The 20,799-nt window shown below is 46.0% G+C and overlaps 1 protein-coding gene across 3 annotated transcripts; it reads right to left on the bottom strand.

Annotated features, from left to right (window-relative positions):
* Positions 1 to 1,956: 1,956 nt before the first annotated feature.
* On the bottom strand, positions 1,957 to 19,864 carry ZNF212 (zinc finger protein 212). Of its 3 annotated transcripts, none has more exons than XM_002818636.6 (5): positions 19,676 to 19,864; positions 8,988 to 9,377; positions 8,729 to 8,855; positions 6,789 to 6,878; positions 1,957 to 6,034 (listed from the first exon to the last, which is right to left on the bottom strand). In XM_002818636.6, the coding sequence occupies exons 1-5, from the start codon at positions 19,697 to 19,699 to the stop codon at positions 5,178 to 5,180; spliced, it is 1,488 nt and encodes a 495-aa protein (XP_002818682.2). In that variant the 5' UTR covers positions 19,700 to 19,864; the 3' UTR covers positions 1,957 to 5,177. The 3 variants fall into 3 exon arrangements, with proteins under 3 accessions (XP_002818682.2, XP_063581876.1, XP_009241660.2); XM_063725806.1 differs by lacking the exon at positions 19,676 to 19,864 and adding an exon at positions 13,694 to 14,995 and having other exon boundaries at positions 3,986 to 6,034; XM_009243385.4 differs by having other exon boundaries at positions 3,992 to 6,031; positions 19,676 to 19,842.
* Positions 19,865 to 20,799: the final 935 nt, after the last annotated feature.

Genomic DNA, 20,799 nt, shown 5'->3' with positions numbered 1-20,799 from the left:
AGGTCAGCACACTCAAGTGCCATTGTCCCCACCAAAACATCCTCAGCCAAGAGACAGGGGCAGGTCAGACACAGAATTCCCGTGGCTCCCTCATCCTCTAAGCCAAAAATGTAATTTAGATTAGGAGGTGGACTCACACAGAACTATAAAGATGTTAGGAACGGAAGCATTAGTAGAGGGAGACCAGAAGTACAACCAAATCCCCCTTCCTCCGTAGAAGCCTTCCCTATTTCAGACAACACCCAGCTCCCTATTCTGTGAACACCCATTATACTTTCTCATTCAGCAAACATTTGCCAAGCACCTATGTGCCAAGCACCTGTGCTGAGAGCTGTGGAGGCTGACAGGAGTAAGACATGGTCCCTCCTGGGGCCAGGCGCAGTGGCTCACGCCTGTAATCCCAGCACTTTGGGAGGCTGAGGCAGGTGGATCACGAGCTCAGGAGATCGAGACCATCCTGGCTAACACGGTGAAACCCCGTCTCTACTAAAAATACAAAAAATTAGCCGGGCATGGTGGCAGGCCCCTGTAGTCCCAGCTACTTGGGAGGCTGAGGCAGGAGAATGGCCTGAACCCAGGAGGCGGAGCTTGCAGTGAGCTGAGATGGTGCCACTGCACTCCAGCCTGGGTGACAGAGCAAGACTCCATCTCAAAAAAAAAAAAAAAAAAAAACCACACATGGTCCCTCCTTCCCCACAGCATCACATCCTGTGACTGTTTCTTGGTCTTATCTATTGCTCCCTTCCCACTGCAGCTGCACCCAATCAGGTAGGTCCTCACTGGCTCTTCCTTGATCTCACTTGAAACCTTCTAACATATCCCAAACCTCACACCCCCAAAAAAGCACAGTATAATTCTTATTAGTATTCCCAAATCACAGCTAGAATCAGGTCACTCTTTTGCTCAAAAATTCTTCAGCTCCCCATTGTCAACCGAATAAAATCCAGACTCCTTGAAGCCTGACCCAACTCTTAACACCCACTACTCTCCTTCTCACACTCCACCCTCCCAAAATTGGATGAACTCCTCTTCTGTACATGTCCCATAATGTCTCCTGACTTGGTCATGTCACCTCCATTTAGAATGTCCTTCCTCCCATCCTTAAAAGGCCAGTTCAAATACCACCTATCAGAAAGTCTTCCCCAATGTCTCACATCTAAAATAATTGTTCTCTGAATGCTTATAGTCTTTTACCCTCACTTATCTGAAGACATTACTATTCTATCTTATATCCCCTTAGTAGCCTGTAAGTCCAAGAGCAAGATTTATCCCTGTACCCCTCTGTAGAATTCTGCACAGGGAGGATACTCAGATATTTGTGAGTGAACAAACTCTAAGGCAGAATGGAATACCGTCCTCACCTAGGAAAGGGCTGTGCAAAGGTGCAGTAAAGGAAGAAAACTGATTTTGAAAGAACATAAACTCAATAAGGGCAAAGATCTTCATTTTGTTCATTGATGTGTATTTACAATAGTGTCTAAATAACAGGGACTCAATATGTATTTGTTCAATGAAAGAAATGGATGAGGGAAGCTTTCACAGAAGGGACTTATAAACCAAAACAGTGAAAAATAGTGTTTGGTTCAGAGAAGGACACTGCAGAGGGAGGGAGAGAGCATGGCTTATTCGGTAAGACAGGAGGCCAGACGTGGTGGTTCACAGCTGTAATCCCAGCACTTTGGGAGGCTGAGGCAGGAGGATCGCTTGAGCCTAGGAGTTCAAGATCAGCCTGGGCAACATAGTGGGACCCTGTCTCTATAAAAGGTACAAAAATCAGCTGGGTATGGTTTGTGCACACCTGTAGTCCCAGCTACTTGGGAGGCTGTGATGGGAGGATCCATTGAGCCCAAGAGGTCAAGGCTGCAGTGAGCTGTGATGGCACACTCAGCCTGGGCAACAGAGACTCTTGTCTCAAAAATTTAAAAAAAAAAATAAATGAATGAATGACAGGAAGCCCAATGTGGCAGCAGCATAGTGAAAAGAGAAAAAATGCAGGGTGACGCAGGTTGTCAGAGTCTTGAGTTCTATACTAAAAAGATTGCTCATTATCAGTAGCTGCTGAAAGCCACTGCAAGGTTTTGAGGAAAGTCTACATCCAGTTGTGTGCAAGGACATTAACTCTGGAATCAAAAAGGATGTGATTAAGAGCAGAAGACCTACTGGTTACTGAAAAGTTCAGGTGAATGATGACTAGGACCTTAACTGTGGGAACAGAAAGGATAGAAAAGGCAGGATAGATGAGTCACTAACATTTGGCATTTAATTCTTCCCTGTTGACTTCAATCTTTCTAACTTGATCATCCCTGTCCTTCTGACAGTGCATTTCCTGTTTTCTCCTCAGCACCTGAGAGAACAGGCTTTCAATGGAGGATGGCAGAAGCAGACAAGAAGAGGCGAATCTTTCGTATACCATAAGAGAGTGCCTCTGCATGCACAGAATCACCTGGAGAGCTTGCTGAGACGCAGGTTCTGATTCGGGGGTCTAGCTGGAGCCTGAGTCTGCACCACTTCACACTCCTAGGGGATGCCGCTGCTGCCAGCAGAGAGCCCACACTTCAGGACATAGAATCCAGCTTTGACACTGAGTTCTTAACTGCAGAAGCACCACCACCCCACAGCCAAGTGTGTGGCTCTGAAGCAAGATGCTCTGGGTTTCCATCACCTCTGCCATCTTACTTCACTTCTCAGGCCTCCTCCCACATCTCATATGGAAAACTAGGTAAAATCATACTCACCACCCAAAACTATGAGGATTTGTTTTCATGGAAATAACTTACATAGTGCCTAGCACACAAGTATTCAACAAGTGTCAGCAGGAGTCCAATTGCTTGATACAATTATTTCCCAGCCTCAAGGAAAACTTAACTTTATTGGAGAAGTAGGACCATATTCTGTGCTTTGCTTTTCCCCACAACGCAAGGCCCAAGGCTGCTCACATTAAAACGCTCAACAATTAGGAAGTAAGAGTAACTAAGGACAGGACAGAGGGGGTGTCTATAAGGCAAAGGCTTGAGGGTAAGAAAAAACTGCAGAAGAAACTTAGGAAAGAAACTGCAAAGGTTTCCCTGACGAAGCTACTACCTACCTCACACAGTGCCAGCCCTACAAGGATTCCCTCCATGTTCAGTTTCTGTAACAAGATAATCCCATACCTTATAGCTGGGGGCCTCAACCCCTGGGCTGTGGATCAGTACTGGTCTATGGCCTGTTAGGAACCAGGCCACACAGCAGGTGAGCTCTGCCTCCTGTCAGATCAGCGGCGGCATTAGATTCTCATAGAATGAACCCTATTGTGAACTGTGCACGCGAGGGATCTAGGTTGTGCGCTCCTTATGAGAATCTAACGCCTGATGATCTGAGGTGGAAGTTTCATCCCAAAACCATCCCATCCCCCACCACTGTCTGTGGAAAACCTGTCTTCCACGAAACCAGTCCTGGTGCCAAAAAGGTTGGGGACCTCTGCCTTACAGCAACCCAAGTTTCCTTCTATCTATTTATTTGTTCACTCTCCCCATGGAAAACTGTAATGTCTTTAACATGTCTCCTTTGGTCCTAAGTGTTCTTACAAAATGTTTTGTGTACATGCATTTTTAATTTATATAAATGGTGTTACATTATAGATCTCAATTTCTTACCTTTTCCCCTCAGTATTGTGTTTAAGATGGATCCAGATGGCTACGCATATATCTAAGCCAATGCTCATAACAGCTGCCTGGCACTCCCCGGGGTACCCACATTTCACCTACTCTTTCTACTTCCCAATAGCCATCACCCAGATTGTCTCCAGCTCTCCACCATCATAAGTACAGTCCCCTGAATATTTTCACCCATGCCACATCTTGTCTTCTGTCCTAGGTTTAAGTAAAAGTGCAGGTTAGGCTGTGCCATCAGTCCTTCCCTGTCATCACTCCAGGTCAGGTGCCTCTTCTCCACCTTGGCCCCAGGAAAGTGTTCTTGACAAACGGAGAAAAACATCCAGTATGAACTTTTTTTTTTTTTTTTCTTTTGCTAGTAGCAAGTTTTATTCTAGGCAACTGCAAATCATCCAAGGGGATGTTCACATATGACCCCAGAGCCCACTCCCATCCCCCTAGACAGCAGCGGGGCACACATTCAACACTCCTGAGACAAGCCATCTGTGTGCTTTTTCTGTACCCTCTCTGGAATAGGCAATCCCAGAATGCATTTGGTAACTGTAATCCAAACCACCTCAAGTAAGGATTGGTGTAATAGGAACAAACTCAACCACTGGTACAGGGTGAACAACCTTAAGTAACAAAGTAGTTTTCTACTCTGGGAGGCTGCAGAACATAGCCAGGAGGAGGTGGGAAGAGGAGAGGGGTATGCCGAGACACCGCAAGTCCCAGACCACAGCCATACCATCAGCAACTTCACTGGAATCTTTCTTCTCAACAGGGGCTGCAGGGTCTACCCCTCCGACTCTTTTCCTCTTGGTCCTTTTGAGACAATTTGAGAGCACCAAGCACCGCACGAGTGAACCTAGCACCGTGTCCCCTGCTCTCTGGCCTAAGTAAGCGTCAGTGGGCTAAAAGAGCCCCATTAACAATTCCCTCCTAGAGGGTAGGTCCAGTCCCCAAGTTAGGAACAACTTCTACAACTCTTAAAATGTAAAAAACAAGTGTTGGGCTGTATTCTTTAAAAAATCAACCAAAATCTAATTCCAAAAAAGGTTCTTCAGAGCAGGGCTAAGCAGTTCATTTAAATTATTTCTTCTACTTGTTATTAAACAGAGATTACAAAACAAGAAAAAATGGAGGGTTATACTTCCCAGAACTCTTTCAGGCAGCTGCTCTCCCCTATGGCCCGACTCAACCCCATGGGAAGACATGAAATGCCGGGACAAGCCCTGCAACCAGCCACCAGTCCCTGTGGGGTCAGAACGCCAAGCCCAGCCCACAAGCATTGGCATGAATTAGAAAACCAGAGACTGAAGGTGCCAAGAAACAGCAAACTTGGCAGCAGGGTGAAGACCTGGCCTGGACTCTTCTTCCACAGGGTTTTCAGGACAGCCTTTGGGCTTGGCTTGGTACTGGGACAAGGGAAGGCAAATCACAAACAACTGCCCTCAGGAAGAACTCAGTCCCTGACTGCAGTGTCTCTTCGGGGGAACCAATGCCACCCCCCTCCGTCCCCCGGACGGGCGAGGGGCTGCACCCTTAAAGCAGGCCATTGGGCCTTCCGGGCTCCAGGGCCAGCCCGCCCCGCTCCCGCTGGTGGATCTTCTGGTGCTGCAGGAGGTGCTGCTTCTGGACAAAGCTCTTCTCACACTCGGTGCAGCTGTAGGGCCGCTCGCCCGTGTGGATGCGCTGGTGCCGCACCAAGTCAGATGGGTGACTGAAGCTCTTGCCACAGTAACCACAGATGAGGGAACTCCGGCTTTTCCTCCAAGGGATGTGGCCAGGCAGAGCAACCAGGCTGTTGGGTGAGAACCTCTCCTGGACATGCTGGCCGGCACTGGGCCCCTCCTGCAGGTGGCAACGCTGATGGGTCACCAGGCTCACCTTGCAGCTGAAGCTCCTCAGGCACACATCACACTGATGCAGCCTGGCCTTTTTGGTCTGTGGTTTCAGCCGTGGCCTGGGCCTAAGGCTCTCCTCTGGCTCTTCAGGTGTACAAGACCCCCACCCCGAGTGGCTGCGCACATGTGTGGCCAGCTGCTGCTTATAGCGGAAGGTGATCTCACACTCAGAACATTCGTAGGGGCGGGAAGTGTCCTTTTTCAGCTTCAGGCCCTGCCCACATTCCTGGCCCAGCTGTACCTGCCTATGAGATTTCTGCTTCGGGCAGCCCACAGTTCTGCTGCTGCTAGGATCTCTACTACCAACAGGCTCCTCTAGAGTAGAGTCCCCAGGACCTGTTTCCAAGAGGACAGAACTGCCCTGACCACCCCAGAGCTCAGTCTGCTCCGGGCTCAGGAAAGCCTGCTCTTCAGCAATGCATGAGAACTCTCCAGGAAGATCCGCAGGGCCTTCCTGTGTATACTGTAGCTCCTGTTTGATCATGACCCCACCTGCTGCAAAGTAGAAGAAGACCAACAAAAAAGATCACATTCTAGTATCTTTGGTTTCTCCAGGACCAAACATCTGTGAATTTCAGAAGCACCCCAGGAATAAGTGAATTAGGATAACGTGGAGGAGGATGACACTGGCTAGGTTCCAAGACTTGTATAAAACTATATTCATGTATAGTTTTTCCAATGTTGATTGGAAATATAAATGTATTACTCTTATAATACTGTAAATGATAGTTCTCCAAGCTTGTCTACAAATTTATATTTAATCCCTGTGAAAAATGACAGAATACACTGTAACAACTATACTAAATTAAGAGTGTTAAAATAACAAATTTGAATGATTAAAGACAAACTAAACCTACAGCTTAAAAATTCATGTCCAGCTCTGTTCTTCCTCCATAACCTCCCAAATTACCTACTGACAAGTGCTTTTCCTGCACTGCCTTCCCTCCTGAAGCTCTGATGTACCCACGCTCAATCTCCAGCAGGTTTTGACTACCGCCTCATATGGTACTCTATTCTGTAGGGCATGAAGAAGAATGATTGATGTGGCCATTAGTCTTAAAGACCCCACAGGGTGGTAGGAGTTGAGGCACATGTAACAGCTGAACTAACGACAATCATAAAGGAGTCCAAAACAAGCAGATGCCAGATGAGGTTACCAAGTCAGCACCTGGCACTTCAGCCGTGGGAAAGTTCACTCTAGGCTACAGAGGGCTATGGAAGGGGAACAGAATATTCCAGAGCCACTCACCTGGGTGGGCACCACCAGGACCTTCCTCTTCCAAGTCACCCAGCATCTCTGTACCCAATTCCGCTTCTCCCTCTGTCTGGCCAAGGACCTCTGGGTGGGAAACAGCACAGTGTGAGCCCAGGAGAGAGCGAAAGCTCACTGCACACTGATCAGCTGCGAATGACCAAGGTGACCAATGGCAGGGAGGAAATACAGATTCAAAGGCTACTGTTCTTGTCAGTTTCCCCTAGCAGTTTGGGACAATTATAAAATTCTGGCCAATCATAACAACTGACTTGGCTAGCTGCTGCCTCCAGTGCTCCTCCATTAGAGGGCCTGTTGCTCAGGCGGGCAGGCTACAGAGCCACCACTGCCCTTGATGGCACCACCACCCACCTCTGCCTCTCCATGTGCGTGCAGCTTAAGTCTTGTCAATGCTTCCTTTCAGGGGATCTAATTTCATCCTTGCTAAGGCACTGCAAGGTAAGATGGGCACTGGGACAGACAAGGAAACAGTCACAATGAGAGCATGTGACCCAACCAAGCTTACAAGGTCACTTTTCTGGCCCATTTTCTATTTCCTTTACCTCTTACTCTGCTCCAGGCACTTGACACTCCTCCATGTACCTAGGTTTTAAAAGACTTTGTCTACCAAACAAAACACATTTATTATGTAATAGGTAACATTTTGCATATAAAGACATATCTTTTAAGCAGCACTTCTAATCAACAAGAAAAAATCACCGAGACCACAATGACCAGCTATAATTCCAGCCAAACACCAAGAAAATGCTTTTGATCAGCCTGTGCTGCCTGCCTCATCCAAGGTAACACAGGGTTGTCAAATCATCTTTTTTTTTTTTTTTTTTTTAAGCAACAGAGATCTCACTATGTTGACCAGGCTGATTTCGAACTCCTAGCCTCAAGCTATCCTCTCACCTTGGCCTCCCAAAGTGCTGGAATTACAGACGTGAGCTACCACACCCATCTCAAATAGTCTTAAATATTAAAAAAACAGCATGAGAGGCCAGGTGCGGAGGCTCACGCCTATAATCCCTGCACTTTGGGAGGCCGATGTGGGTGGATCACTTGAGCCCAGGAGTTCAAGACCAGCCTGGGCGACACAGTAAGACCCACGTCTCTACAAAAAATTTAAAAAATTAGCCAGGCGCAGTGGCATGTGCCTGTAATCCCAGCTACTCGGAAAACTGAGGTGGGAGAATCATTTGAGCCCAAGCTGTCAAGACTGCAGTGAGCCGAGATCATACCACTGCACTCCAGCCTAGGTGACAGAGTCTCAAAAAAAAAAAAAAAAAAAAAAAAAAAATGATAAAACAGGCCAGGCGAAGTGGCTCACACCTGTAATCCTAGCACTTTGGGGTGCTGAGGTGGGCAGATCACGAGGTCAGGAGTTTAAGACCAGCCTGGCCAATATGGTGAAACCCCATTTCTACTAAAAATACAAAAATTAGCTGGGCGTGGTGGCAGTCACCTGTAATTTCAGCTACTCGGGAGGCTGAGGCAGGAGAATCGCTTGAACCCGTGAGGCACAGGTTGCAGTGAGCCAAGATCGTGTCACTGCACTCCAACCTGGGCAACAGAGCAAGACTCTTTCTCAAAAAAAAAAAAAAAAAAAAAAAGATAAAACAAAATAAATTAAAAAACAACATGAGGAACCCTAGCCATATCACACTGCAGGGTATATGACATTTTATTTATTAGAAAATACTATCAAGAACAGACTTTGTGACCACAGAAAAAAAAACACGAAAGGCACAATGCTGAGAGCTTTCCAAAATCTCTGTAAATGGGAGGACCTACAGACTTGCATTTCTCCACCCGTGCAGGCCAACAGAAGACCCACAGCCACAAGAGCCACAGGTGTAGTCTGAATTACAAGCTACCGGCCAGGAATTGTAGTATGTCTGAGACAGAATTCTAGGGAGAAAACTGCTACTCACTCAGAGAGACCAGTGTCTCGTAGTTACTCTCCATCACGTTTCTGTAGAGTTCCTTCTGCCAATCCTCCAGATTCTCCCATTCCTGCTCGGTGAAACAGACGCCATCATTCTCCAGTGACCTGGACACCTGGAATCACCAATGGCACACCGTGAGTGCTTCTACTCACAGCTATGACAGAAAAGCCAGCAACTGAGGTGCTTACATATTAAAGGGCTGGCTCCCCCTTCTCTTCTAACTTTTAATCCTCAATGAGACTACCTTGGGGGCCTCCCCCTTGCTGCCCGGGGGCAGCCGCAGGATCCAGAAGTTCCTGTTGCGCAGCAGGTTCTCCACATTCTCCAGCCGCCTCTGCAGCAGCCCGTACTCCTGCAGCAGGGTCCCCAGCAAGGCCCACTTGCCCTCCAGCTGGTTCCCGAACTCCACGGCCATCTTCTCACAGTCAGCCAGCTTCTTCTCGGCTGTCCCCGTGCGTCCCTCCAGGCTCTGTAGCCGGGCAGCCTGGGACTCCATCCTCTTCTCCACAGCCTGAATAGCAGCCACCACCGTCCAGAGTGAGATCTCGGTGGTCTGAAAATAGGAGCTTTTCTCTGTTGCTTGTGAAGGAAGTGTGGAAGAAGTTAAAGGTGTGGAGCGTCGTTTTCTCCTGTGCTGAAGGATCAAAGACACAGGTCAGACAATGTCACTTCCAAACATCAAGTAAAGAAAGCAACGTTCAAGTGTATCAGTGCTCAGAGTTATCTAGTTTCTTTTATTAAAAAAAAAACATGTCTTTTATTGATACTAAAAATTATATGTAGATATTGTATTAATAATGTTGGAAAATGCTGAAGAATAGAAAGAAAATATTACACAAAATATTCTCACACAGAATAAGCTGTTAGGGCTGGCCGTGGTGGCTCACAACTGTAATCCCAGCACTTTGGGAGGCCAAGGCAGCTGAATCACTTTAGCTCAGGAGTTTGACACCAGCCTGGCCAACAAGGCAAACCCTGTCTCTACAAAAAAGTTCAAAAAATTAGACAGGCATGGTGATGCATGCCTGCAGTCCCAGGTACTTGGGGCACTGAGGTGGGAGGACGGCTTGAGCCCAGGAGGTTGAGGCTACAGTGAGCCAAGATGGTGCCAGTGCACTCCAGCCTGAGTAACAGAGTGAGACCCTGTCTCAAAAAAAAAAAAAAAAAAAAAAAGAAAGCTGTTTGAATTTTGGTGTATTTCTAAAGTTTTTTTCATCTTTTAGTTTTTTTTTTCAACAAAAGTGAAATTATAGTGTGCATGTTCTGTTACCTATGTTTTACACTTAGCATATTCTCTGAGACTCCTGTATCAGTGTTCATTTTTAAACCTATTTTTATTTAATGTTTTGGACTATATGATAAAAGGTGTCATTTACATCTTATCTTGCCTCCACATTCCTGCCAGACTTCATAGTTGATCATGTCACCCCTGTTTGAAAACTTTCAATGGCTCCCCACAATAAAGACAAAATTCCTTAGCAGGACCTACAAGACCTAATTCATTCATCTTTGCATTCTAGCAGCTGGGATGGTGAATAAATCCTTAAAAAATATTTACTGAAATGATGTGACTAAGTCTACTGACATTTTCCTTATAATTTTCACTTTAATGAGTTGTCTCTGACAGTAGGAAAATCACTGTCATAGAAGCTAAAATTACTGAAACCAACACTGGGGAAGTCTTCCCCAAGCTGTCCCCCTACTGTCTCCCTTCACGTTCACTTCAGTCCTAACCCCCTCTGCAAATTTCACTTTATTTGAATAAAGCACACACTTTATTCAAGGCTGCTTCTCTAACCATAGTGAGGCCACCAAGACCAAGACACTTAGAGGAAATATCTCGGAAAGAACTGCTGGAGCCAAGGATTGTGGTCCAGAGAACATGGGACAAAAGGAAACTGACTGGTGCAGAACTGAACATTTAAGTTTGGCCAAGACCTACTCTAGTCATTCAAGTCAGTTAATTCATCATGGAACACATGAGACAAAAGCTTAAATACATCCTCCTGCAAAAGATTAAAAGAAAAGTTCAATGTAAAAGACAAATACAAGCGAAACAAAACAAAATATTAAACTGGATATATGCATGCCATCATGCTTGTTTTGCTTCTACTTTAAGTCTATGAGTCTCCTCTTTCTGTGGCCCAGCATTCTGTGCTTAGTAGCACTTTTTCTAGACAGGAACGTGGGTAAGAATCTGTGCAGAGGAATAAGCCCCCTCCTCTTCCACATAGTAAGAGGTTGAAAAGAATGATTAGTTTCTTCTTGTCTTCTGTTTTGAATTATCTAACATGATGGGAACAATTCAAATGTTCACGAACCAGTGAATGGATGAAAAAATTGTGATCCATCCAATGTTATGGGTTGAATTGCGTCTCCTCAAAATAATACAGTAAAACCCTAATCCTCAGTACCTCAGGATGTGATCTTACTTGGAAATAAGGTACTTCCAAGGGTAATCAGGTTAAAATGAGGTCATTAGGATGGGCCTTAATCCAATGACTGATGTCCTTAAAACAGAGGACCTTTAGATGCAGACACACACACACACAGGGAGAAGATGTCTACTATGGTTTGTCCTCACCAAAAGCCGTGTTGAAATTTTATTCCCAATGTGGCAGTGTTGGGAGGTGAAGTCTCGTGGGAGGTGTTTGGGTCATGAGGGCATATCCCTCATAAATAAATTAATGCGCTCCCACAGGGGTGATCTGTCATTGGCAGGAATGGATTAGTTCCCACTAGAGTGGGTTGTGAAACAGTCTGACTTCTTTGGTCTCTCTCTTGCCTCCTCTGTCACCATGTAATCTCTACCCACACCTGCTGCCCTTCCATTTTCTGCCATGAGTTTAAGCAGCTTGAAACCCTCACTAGATACAGCTGCCCAATCTTGAACTTTCCAGCCACCAGAATTGTGAGCCAACTAAACCTCTTTTCTTCGTGAATTACCTAGCCTCATGTATTCTGTTACACCAATACATAATGAGCCATGTCAAGATTAAGGCAGAGACTGGAGTTATGCTGCCACAAACCAAGGCAACACATGGGACCACCAGAAGGTAGGAGAGAAACACAAAACTCATAAGGAACCAACCCTGCAAACATCTTGATTTCAGACTCCTAACCTCCAGAACTGTGAGACAGAATTTCTGTTATTTAAGATTCCCAGTTTGTTACACCAGCCCTAGAAAACAGATACACAAGACACTTCATTATATACTGTATTATATATTTAGTGTATTTTTCCTATATAGCTTAGTAGACTACTAAGCCTGCTACTTAGTAGTAGACTACTACTACGACTACTAAGTCAACTACTATGTAATAAAAAGGAACCATAATCACTGACATGTACAACAACGTGCTAAGTGACGGGAATCAGACAAAGGTCAGGCACGGTGGCTCATACCTATAATCCCAACACTTTGGGAGGCTAAGGTGGATCACTTGAGCCCAGGAGTTCGAGATCAGCCTGGGCAACAAAGCGAGACCCTCGCCTCCACAATTTTTTTAAAATGAGCCAGACGTGGTGGCATGTGCCTGTAGTCCCAGCTACTTGGGAGGCTGAGGATGGGAGGATCACTTGAGCCCTGGAGTTCAAGGTTGCAGTGAACCATGATTGCACTACTGCACTCCAGCCTGAGTGACAAAGTAAGACCACTTTAAAAAAAAAAAAAAAAAAAAGAAGGGCCGAGCACGGTGGCTCACACCTAAGATCCCAACACTTTGGGAGGCCGAGGCAGGCGGATCACCTGAGGTTGGGAGTTCGAGACCAGCCTGACCAACATGGAGAAACCCCATCTCTACTAAAAATACAAAATGAGCCAGGCATGGTGGCGCATGCCTGTAACACCAGCTACTCGGGAGGCTGAGGCAGGAGAATCGCTTGAACCTGGGAGGCGGAGGTTGCGGTGAACCGAGATCGCACCATTGTACTCCAGCCTGGGCAACAAGAGCAAAACTCCAAAAAAAAAAGAACTCAGACACACAAGGCTACATTTGTGTTTCATTTACATGTTTGGAAAAAAGCAAACTATAAGGACAGAAATCAGATCAGTGGTTGCCAAGGGCTAGGGATAGGAGAAAAATATTGATTATAGGCCAGGCACAGTGGCTCACACCTGTAATCCCAGCACTTTGGGAGGCCGAGGAGGGCAGGCAGATCATGAGGTCAGGAGATCAAGACCATCCTGGCTAACATGGTGAAACCCCATCTCTACTAAAAATACAAAAACAAAATTAGCCGGGTGTGGTGGCAAGTGCCTGTAGTCCCAGCTACTTGGGAGGTTGAGGCGGGAGAATGGCGTGAACCCGGCAGGCGGAGCCTGCAGTGAGCCGAGATCATGCCACTGCACTCCAGCCTGGGTAACAGAACGAGACTCCGTCTCAAAAAAAGAAAAAGACTGATTATAAAGGGATATGAGGGAACTTTCTTGGATGATGGAAATATTCTCTACCTTGGTAATATGCTGGCTACACATTTGTCAAAATTTGTTGAACTATCTGCCTAAAGAGTAAATTTTACTGTATGTAAATGGTATCTCAATAAACAGGTCTTAGAATGTCAAAGCAGGAGAAAATGCTAGCTGTAATAAAAGGTAACATAAACAAAGTCTAAAAACAAGGAAAGAATATTTGTAAACAGAATATGAAGTGGAAAAAGATCAAGAACCCCAAAATAAAACTGCAGACTGTAAATCATTCATGGAAGCGGAAATGCAGGCAGTCAATCAACAAATGAAAACACAACCACCTTACAATCAGGAATCCAAATATAACTAAGTGAAAGCACTTTCACCCATCAGACTGACAAACATGAAACAGACACAAAGAATAACATTCAGAGCTGACTATAATGTGGTAAACTGACTCTCATAACACTCCTGGAAGGAATGAAAAATACTACACGCTCTTAGGGAAAGAAAAATTTCAAGTCATTAAAAACCCTTTTACCTAGCAATCTCACTTGGGGAATCTATGCTGGGCACAGTGGCTCACGTCTGTAATCCCAGCACTTCAGGAGGCTTGAGGCGGGAGGACAGCTTGAGCCCAAGAGTTCAAGAACAGCCAGGGCAAGATGGTGAAATCCCATCTCTACAAAAAGACAAGAAAATTAGCCGGGCATGATGACAGGTGCCTATAGTTCCAGCCACTCAGGAAGCTGAGGTGGGAGGATCACTTGAGCCCAGGGGATTGAGGCTGCAGGGAGCCATGATCACACCACTTCCCTCCAGTGACAGAGAGAGATTCTGTCTCAAATAAATAAAGACACGGTCTCAGTCTGTCACCCAGGCTGGAGGGCAGTGGCACGATTATACGTGCTGGTATTACAGGCATGAGTCACCCCACCCAACAGAAAAGTAACACATTTAGGATGAATTTCAATTCATAAACATAGTATGCAAATCCTTTTTTTTTTTTTTTTTTTCTGAGATGGAGTCTCTCGCTTTGCTGCCCAGGCTGCAGGCTGGAGTGCAGTGGCATGATCTCAGCTTACTGCAACCTCTGTCTCAGGTTCAAGTGATTCTCCTGCCTCAGCCTCCCAAGTAGCTGGGATTACAGGTGTGTGCCACCACGCCTGGTTAATTTTTCTGTATTTTTAGTAGGGACAGGGTTTCACCATGTTGCCCAGGCGGGTCTCAAACTCCTGACCTCAAATGATCCACCCACCTCAGCCTCCCAAAGTGCTAGGATTATAGGCATGAGCCACCATGCCCAGCCTTTTGAGACTCCATTTTTAATATCTTTCAATGTTTTAACATTTTCCCTAGGTATCTATTCCAACCATCAACTCCTGTATGACAAATAATCCCCAAATTTAGTGGTTTAAGACATCATCATCTACTTTGCACATGAATCTGCAATTAAAGGAGGGTGGCACATGGATGGTTCATCTCTGCTCCACTCTCTGTCAAGTGGGGCAAATCACAGGCAGTCAGGTGCTAGAATCCCTTGAGAAATCCCAAGCCACATGAAGAGGGTGCATGAAGTGTTCTGTTCAATGGCCTTACCTACAATCTCAGTCTACACGCCAGCATCAACCAATAGACATGGGAATGCACACATTTTCATTCCCAATAGGTTTTTATTTTTGCCTCTTCTCTTTAGTTTTCATTTTGTCTCTACCCTTTGATATTATATACTGATAGCTACATGAATAAAAAAATAATCATTTCTGGCCAGGCGCAGTGGCTCACGCCCGTAATTTCAGCCCTTTGGGAGGCCAAGGTGGGCGGATCACGAGGTCAGGAGATCGAGACCATCCTGGCTAACATGGTGAAACCCCATCTCTACTAAAAATACAAAAAAAATAGCCAGGCGTGGTGACGGGCGCCTGTAGTCCCAGCCACTGGGGAAGCTGAGGCAGGAGAACGGCGTGAACCCGGGAGGTGGAGCTTGCAGTGAGCCGAGATCGCGCCACTGCACTCCAGCCTGGGCAACAGAGAGAGACTCTGTCTCAGAAAAAAAATAAAAATAAAAATAATCATTTCTGTACCTGTGCTTCCAATATAATATCCACTAGTCACATGTGGCTGGTTAAATAACACTAGCCGGGCGCAGTGGCTCATGCCTGTAACCCCAACCCTTTGGGAGGCCAAGACAGCCGGATCACTTGAGGTCAGGAGTTCAAGACCAGCCTGACCAACATGATGAAACCCTGTCTCTACTAAAAATACAAAATTAGCCGGGTGTGGTGGCACATGACTGTAATCCCAGATACTCAGGAGGCTGAGGCAGAAGAATCACTTGAACCTGGGAGGCAGAGGTTGCAAGGTTGCAGTGAGCCAAGATTGCACCACTCTACTCCAGCCTGGGTGACAGAGTGAGAGTCTGTCTCAAAATAAATAAATAAAATTTAAAACTCAGTTCTTCAATCATACTAGCTAACATTTCAAGTGCTCAAAAGCCACTTGTGACTAGTGGCCACTGTATTAAACAGTGCAGAGGAGAACATTTCTATCATCTTGGAAAGTTCTACTGGATGCACTACACCCTTATAATTCTTTTCTATTTGATAAAATACTAAGGTTGTATTAAAATCTCCTATTATAATAGTGAATCTTTCTCGTAGTTCTGTCAGTTTTGTTTTATATATTTTTAGGCTATGTAATTAGGTGCATACAGGTTTAGAAATTTTGTATCTAGCTGGTAAATTGAGTCTTTTACCATTACAAAAGTAGTAGTAGCCTTCTATCTCTAAAGATACTAAATATATTTGTCAACTTTCTTTTGATTAGTATTTGCTTGGCATATTTTTTCATGATCTTTTATATTCAACTGTTTCTATATCCTTATCTTTTAGTTGTATCTCTTTTTTTTTTCTTTGAGACGGAGTCTAACTCTGTCACCCAGGCTGGACTGCAGGGGCGCAATCTCGGCTCACTGCAACCTTTGCCTCCCAGGTTCAAGCGATTTTCCTGCCTCAGCAACCTCCGCCTCCTGGGTTCACACCATTCTCCTGCCTCAGCCTCCCAAGAAGCTGGGACTACAGGCACCCACCACCACATCCGGCTAAATTTTTGTATTTTTAATAGAGACGGGATTTCACTGTGTTAGCCAGGATGGTCTCAATCTCCTGACCTTGTGATCCTCCCACCTCTGCCTCCCAAAGTGCTGGGATTACAGGCGTGAGCCACCACGCCCGGCCAGTTGTTATCTCTTTTAAACCATCTAGTTGGATTTTTCCCCCATCCTGACAATCTATGCCTTTTAACTTGAACATTTCATTCATTTACATTTATTTTAATTGTTCATTAGTTTTATTTTTACCTTTTTTGTGCTATTTATCCCATCTTTCTTCCCTACTTTCTTGTCTTCTTTTACATTAATTTTTTCTTATTCTATTATCCCCCTTTCTGATCTGTAAGTTATACAACCAATTTCGAGTTGTTTAGCAAGTATCCTAGAAATTATGGGAAACATACATAGAAGGCCCTTTAAAAAGCCCTTTAAACACTTTAATTCTGATCATCTCTTCCTCATATTTACACCAATGCCATCATGTATTTTAATTGTTTTTAACACAACAATAAATTGTTACTGTTTTATTAAGTCACTATTTGTTTAGATTTAACCATTTCCATGCATCATCACATCTTCTCACATTTTCAGACTATTTGGGAAAATTTTCATTTTACCTGAGGTATATCTTTTAGAATTTCCTTTACTAAGAGTGTACTGGTAGCAAACTGTCATTTTTAATTTGTCTGAAAATGTCTTCATTACATCTTTGTTTCTGAAACATATTTTTGCTGCATATAAAACTATGGGACTATAGTTACTTTCTTTCAGCCTATTGACAATATCATTCTCCTTTTGTCTGGCTTCCATATGGTTGCTGTTGAGAAGCTGGCCCCCATTAGTTTTGCTGTACTTCATTTCAAGGTAGTCTTTTTTTTTTTTTTTTTTTTTGGTTGCTTTTAAGAATTCCCTCTGCCTTAGGCTGGGTGCAGTGGCTCATGCCTGTAATCCCAGCACTTTGGGAGGCCGAGGCGGGTGGATCACCTGAGGTCAGAAGTTCAGAGACCAGCCTGGCCAACACGGTGAAACCCCATCTCTACTAAATATACAAAATTAGCCAGGCATGGTGACGCGTTCCCGTAATCCCAGCTACTCTGGAGGCTGAGGCAGGAGAATCACTTAGAACCTGGGAGGCAGAGGTTTCAAGGAGCCGAGATTGCTTCACTGCACTCCAGCCAGAGCAAGAGAGCAAGACTCTCTCAAAAAAAAAAGAAAGAAAGAAAAAGAAAAAAAGAAAGAAAAGAAACGAAACTATGGCCAGGCACGGTGGCTCACGCCTGTAATCTCAGTGCCAAGGTTTAACAATTTACTTTGCAATCATCTGAAGGTCAGACCTTACTTTCAGTTCACCCTTACACAGAATATTGCCCTTTGAAGTCTCTGCTTCATGGGATTGGGTTAGGGAGCTTCTTAGACTTTCCATCTTAGGCTCTGAGATGTGTGTTCTATTTTGCAGGTCCTTGAATCATAAACACCAAAGATGAATGTTCGGCCAATGCCCTCAAAGTTGGCTTCAGAACTCTATCACTTTCAAGTTTCCTCTTTCGCTTAAGTTTTGGGGCTCCAAGTATTCTTTACTAAAATACATTTCAAATGCATTTATGTGCAGGATTTTCCAGCATTTTCAGTTGTTTCATCAGGGCACCTACTTGATCTTACTGTTAAACGAGAAACACAGAATCCTCACCTGAAGAGATGTCTGAGAAGAGAAACAGGCTCAAGAACAATTTGAGTAAGTTCTACAACGACAAACTCATTTTATTTAAGGCATAGTTTGGGATTCTGGTGGACTTTTTTTTTTTTGAGACGGAGTCTCGCTCTGTCACCCAGGCTGGAGTGCAGTAGCACCATCTCAGCTCACTGCAACCTCCACCTCCCAGGTTCAACCGATTCTTCTGCCTCAGCCTCCCGAGTAGCTGGGTCTACAGGCGCCTGCCACCACGCCCAGCTGATTTTTTTATTTTTAGTAGAGACGGGGTTTCACCATATTGGCCAGGCTAGTCTTGAACTCCTGACCTCGTGATCCGCCCTCCTCGGCCTCTCAAAGTGCTGGGATTACAGGCATGAGCCACTGCGCCTGGCCTGTGGTGGACCTTTAAGGCTTCTTCCTAACAAGGTCTACTGACAACATGTAAGTAATTGTGGAGTGACTTGGCAGGAAGAACTGTGGCGGAGTCCTCTCGCCGGACTCTAACACTAACTAGATCTTGTGGAAAAGCCAAGTCTTTGACTGGCTCAGCCTAGCTTATAGGAGTCAGATGAGGTTAATATTGTAAACATTTGTGTCTTGTCTTCCCAATTCAACTGTTAACTTCCTTGAAAGCAAATACTGTGTTCTCTAAGTCTTCCAATCCCTCCCTTCTTAGTGCTTAACGCACTTTCTACAAGAATCAAATATAGCGCACCCTGCTCATGGTCAAATTTTCCCCACAGAATCTCCTTAGCCCTACATTCTCACAAAGATCTAACATGATTCTCGAAGTGTTTCTAGACCAAGGAACACTTCATTAAAAATCAATTCAATTCCAGCTGCCCTTTCCGTTGCAAACCCTCTGGTGTTGTTAAATTAACCACTACTTTGGAATAGTATGAGAATGTCGGAGCTGGAAGGAAACTTAGAGCCTTAGAGATTATCTAGCAACTACTCCAACACTCTCGATTTACAGTTAAGAAAACGAAAGAGACCCAGAGAGGCGAATACAGTTGCCTAAAATCACCCAAATGGATAGCTGAAAGCTTCGTGACTCCACAAATAGGATTTTCCTCACACCAAGCTCCGTATCTTGACGTTCCCGGAATGGGGATGGTCGGTGGGCTGGGGAGGGGGCGGTGAAGGAGAGAGTTTGGGCAGCTCTACAAACAAAATGCAGCAACTGCACTGTAGATAACATCCGTCCCCAAGGAGAAGCCCAGGCTGACTTCAACCTGTGGCTGCAACCCCAAGACAGAAATCTGCAGCACGGGAGAAACCGACAACACATCGGACCGAAGAGGAGGTGGTCGCAGAGAGGCAAGTCCTGGGGTCTCCCGGGCAGCAGGAGAGCTCACTCGTAGCGACGGAGACCGTTTCCAATCTGGAAAGGCTCCAACCTGGGAACGGGCTCTTTTGGCACGACAGAGAAAATGTGTGGGCAGGGTCACAAATCCCCCAACCTAAAACAAGCTTCAGAGAAGTTTCTGGGCAAGGGCGCACGGCGCCGAGGCTCCGACCCCGCTGCAAAAGGAAGCGGAGGGAAAAAAGGGCAGAGCACTGGGGTCGCGAGGAGGAGGGTCTGCGTTCACCCGCGCCAATTGCAGCCCCGGGAAACCAAGACCCCGGCGGCGTCCAAACCGCGAAGCCCCGCCCCGGGCAGGGGACTCCGCCATCCCCAACGCGCCCTAGGGCCCTCGAGCCCGCGCGCCGGTGCCTTTTACCCGAGCAGGCGCCGACTCCGCCATGGCTCCAGTCTCCCCTCAACACCCGGACCCCGCCTCAGAGCCCCCGGGCTGGGTTCCTGTCCGCTCGGTGCCCCGGAGCCTGCTGGAAGCCGCCGTCGCCGCCGCCGCCGCCGCCGTCGCCGTGTTGATGCCAGGTGCATTCTGGGAGCAGCGACCTCCCCCGGCACAAGACCGGCTCCAGCCGCTCTTCCTCACTGCACAGGCTTCCCATTGTGCCCCCGTGCGGCGGGAGGGAGAACGCTGCTTGGCACTCCCGGCCAGAGTGCGGGCACCAGGAGGGCTCAGTCACTCAAAAGTCAAGACCAGGTTCCGCGTTTCAGGCAAAGCCACGGGTCCTGCTGTCTTCCGTATGCTCAGCACTCTGCTGAATGCTTTGAGGGATTCAAAAATGTGTACAACTCAGACTTTTTGCTGAGGAAAGAACATGTCATGTTGTTGGAGAAAAGAAATATGGTTCCAAAAGGCAAGTGATTTTATTCCAAAAGTTCACCTGTTATTTGGCTTTTTAGAAACTGGGAACAGTTTCCGTATCAGCAGTGTGGAGTGTGGGGTCAGGCCCAGGCCAGCCCTCTGTAGCCTGTTAATTATGGTAATCATGTGCCTTGGAAAGTCCAAGACAACCCTGATTTCAAATATTTCCAGTCCTCATGCTACATGTAAGACGATGTGTCCGGGATTTTTGTTGGAAAGCACGGCCACATTAACATTTAATCGCCATGTACTTAATCCCCAATACCAGCAACACTACGGCAACCATACCTGCCTAATTTATACCATTGTCTCTCTGGAGACAAGCAATGAACTTCCACTTCACAGGATAGGCGTGAAGTGTTTCCTCTGAGAACGAAACTTTTTTTTTTGAGATGGAGTTTCGCTCTTGTTGCCCAGGCTGGAGTGCAATGGCACAATCTCGGCTCACTGCAACCTCCACCTCCCGGGTTCAAGCGATTCTTCTGCCTCAGCCTCCCGAGTAGCTGGGATTACGGGCATGCGCCACCACGCCTGGCTAATTTTTTATTTTTAGTAGAGACGGGGTTTCTCCATGTTGGTCAGGCTGGTCTAAAACACCTGGTCTAAAAACCAGGTGATCCGCCCAACTC

This window comes from Pongo abelii, chromosome 6 (assembly GCF_028885655.2).
Source record: "Pongo abelii isolate AG06213 chromosome 6, NHGRI_mPonAbe1-v2.0_pri, whole genome shotgun sequence".
Taxonomy (NCBI): domain Eukaryota; kingdom Metazoa; phylum Chordata; class Mammalia; order Primates; family Hominidae; genus Pongo; species Pongo abelii.
Note: the sequence above shows the minus strand (reverse complement) of the source record. Positions and strands in the feature narration are given on the sequence as shown.

Coding starts and splice junctions, on each gene's coding strand:
- ZNF212 (XM_002818636.6), bottom strand. CDS start 19,699: ATGGCGGAGTCGGCGCCTGCTCGG. Junction 6,879..8,728: donor CGAGACACTGGTCTCTCTGA/GTGAGTAGCAGT, acceptor TTTCCCACCCAG/AGGTCCTTGGCCAGACAGAG. Junction 6,035..6,788: donor TCCTGGTGGTGCCCACCCAG/GTGAGTGGCTCT, acceptor TCTACTTTGCAG/CAGGTGGGGTCATGATCAAA.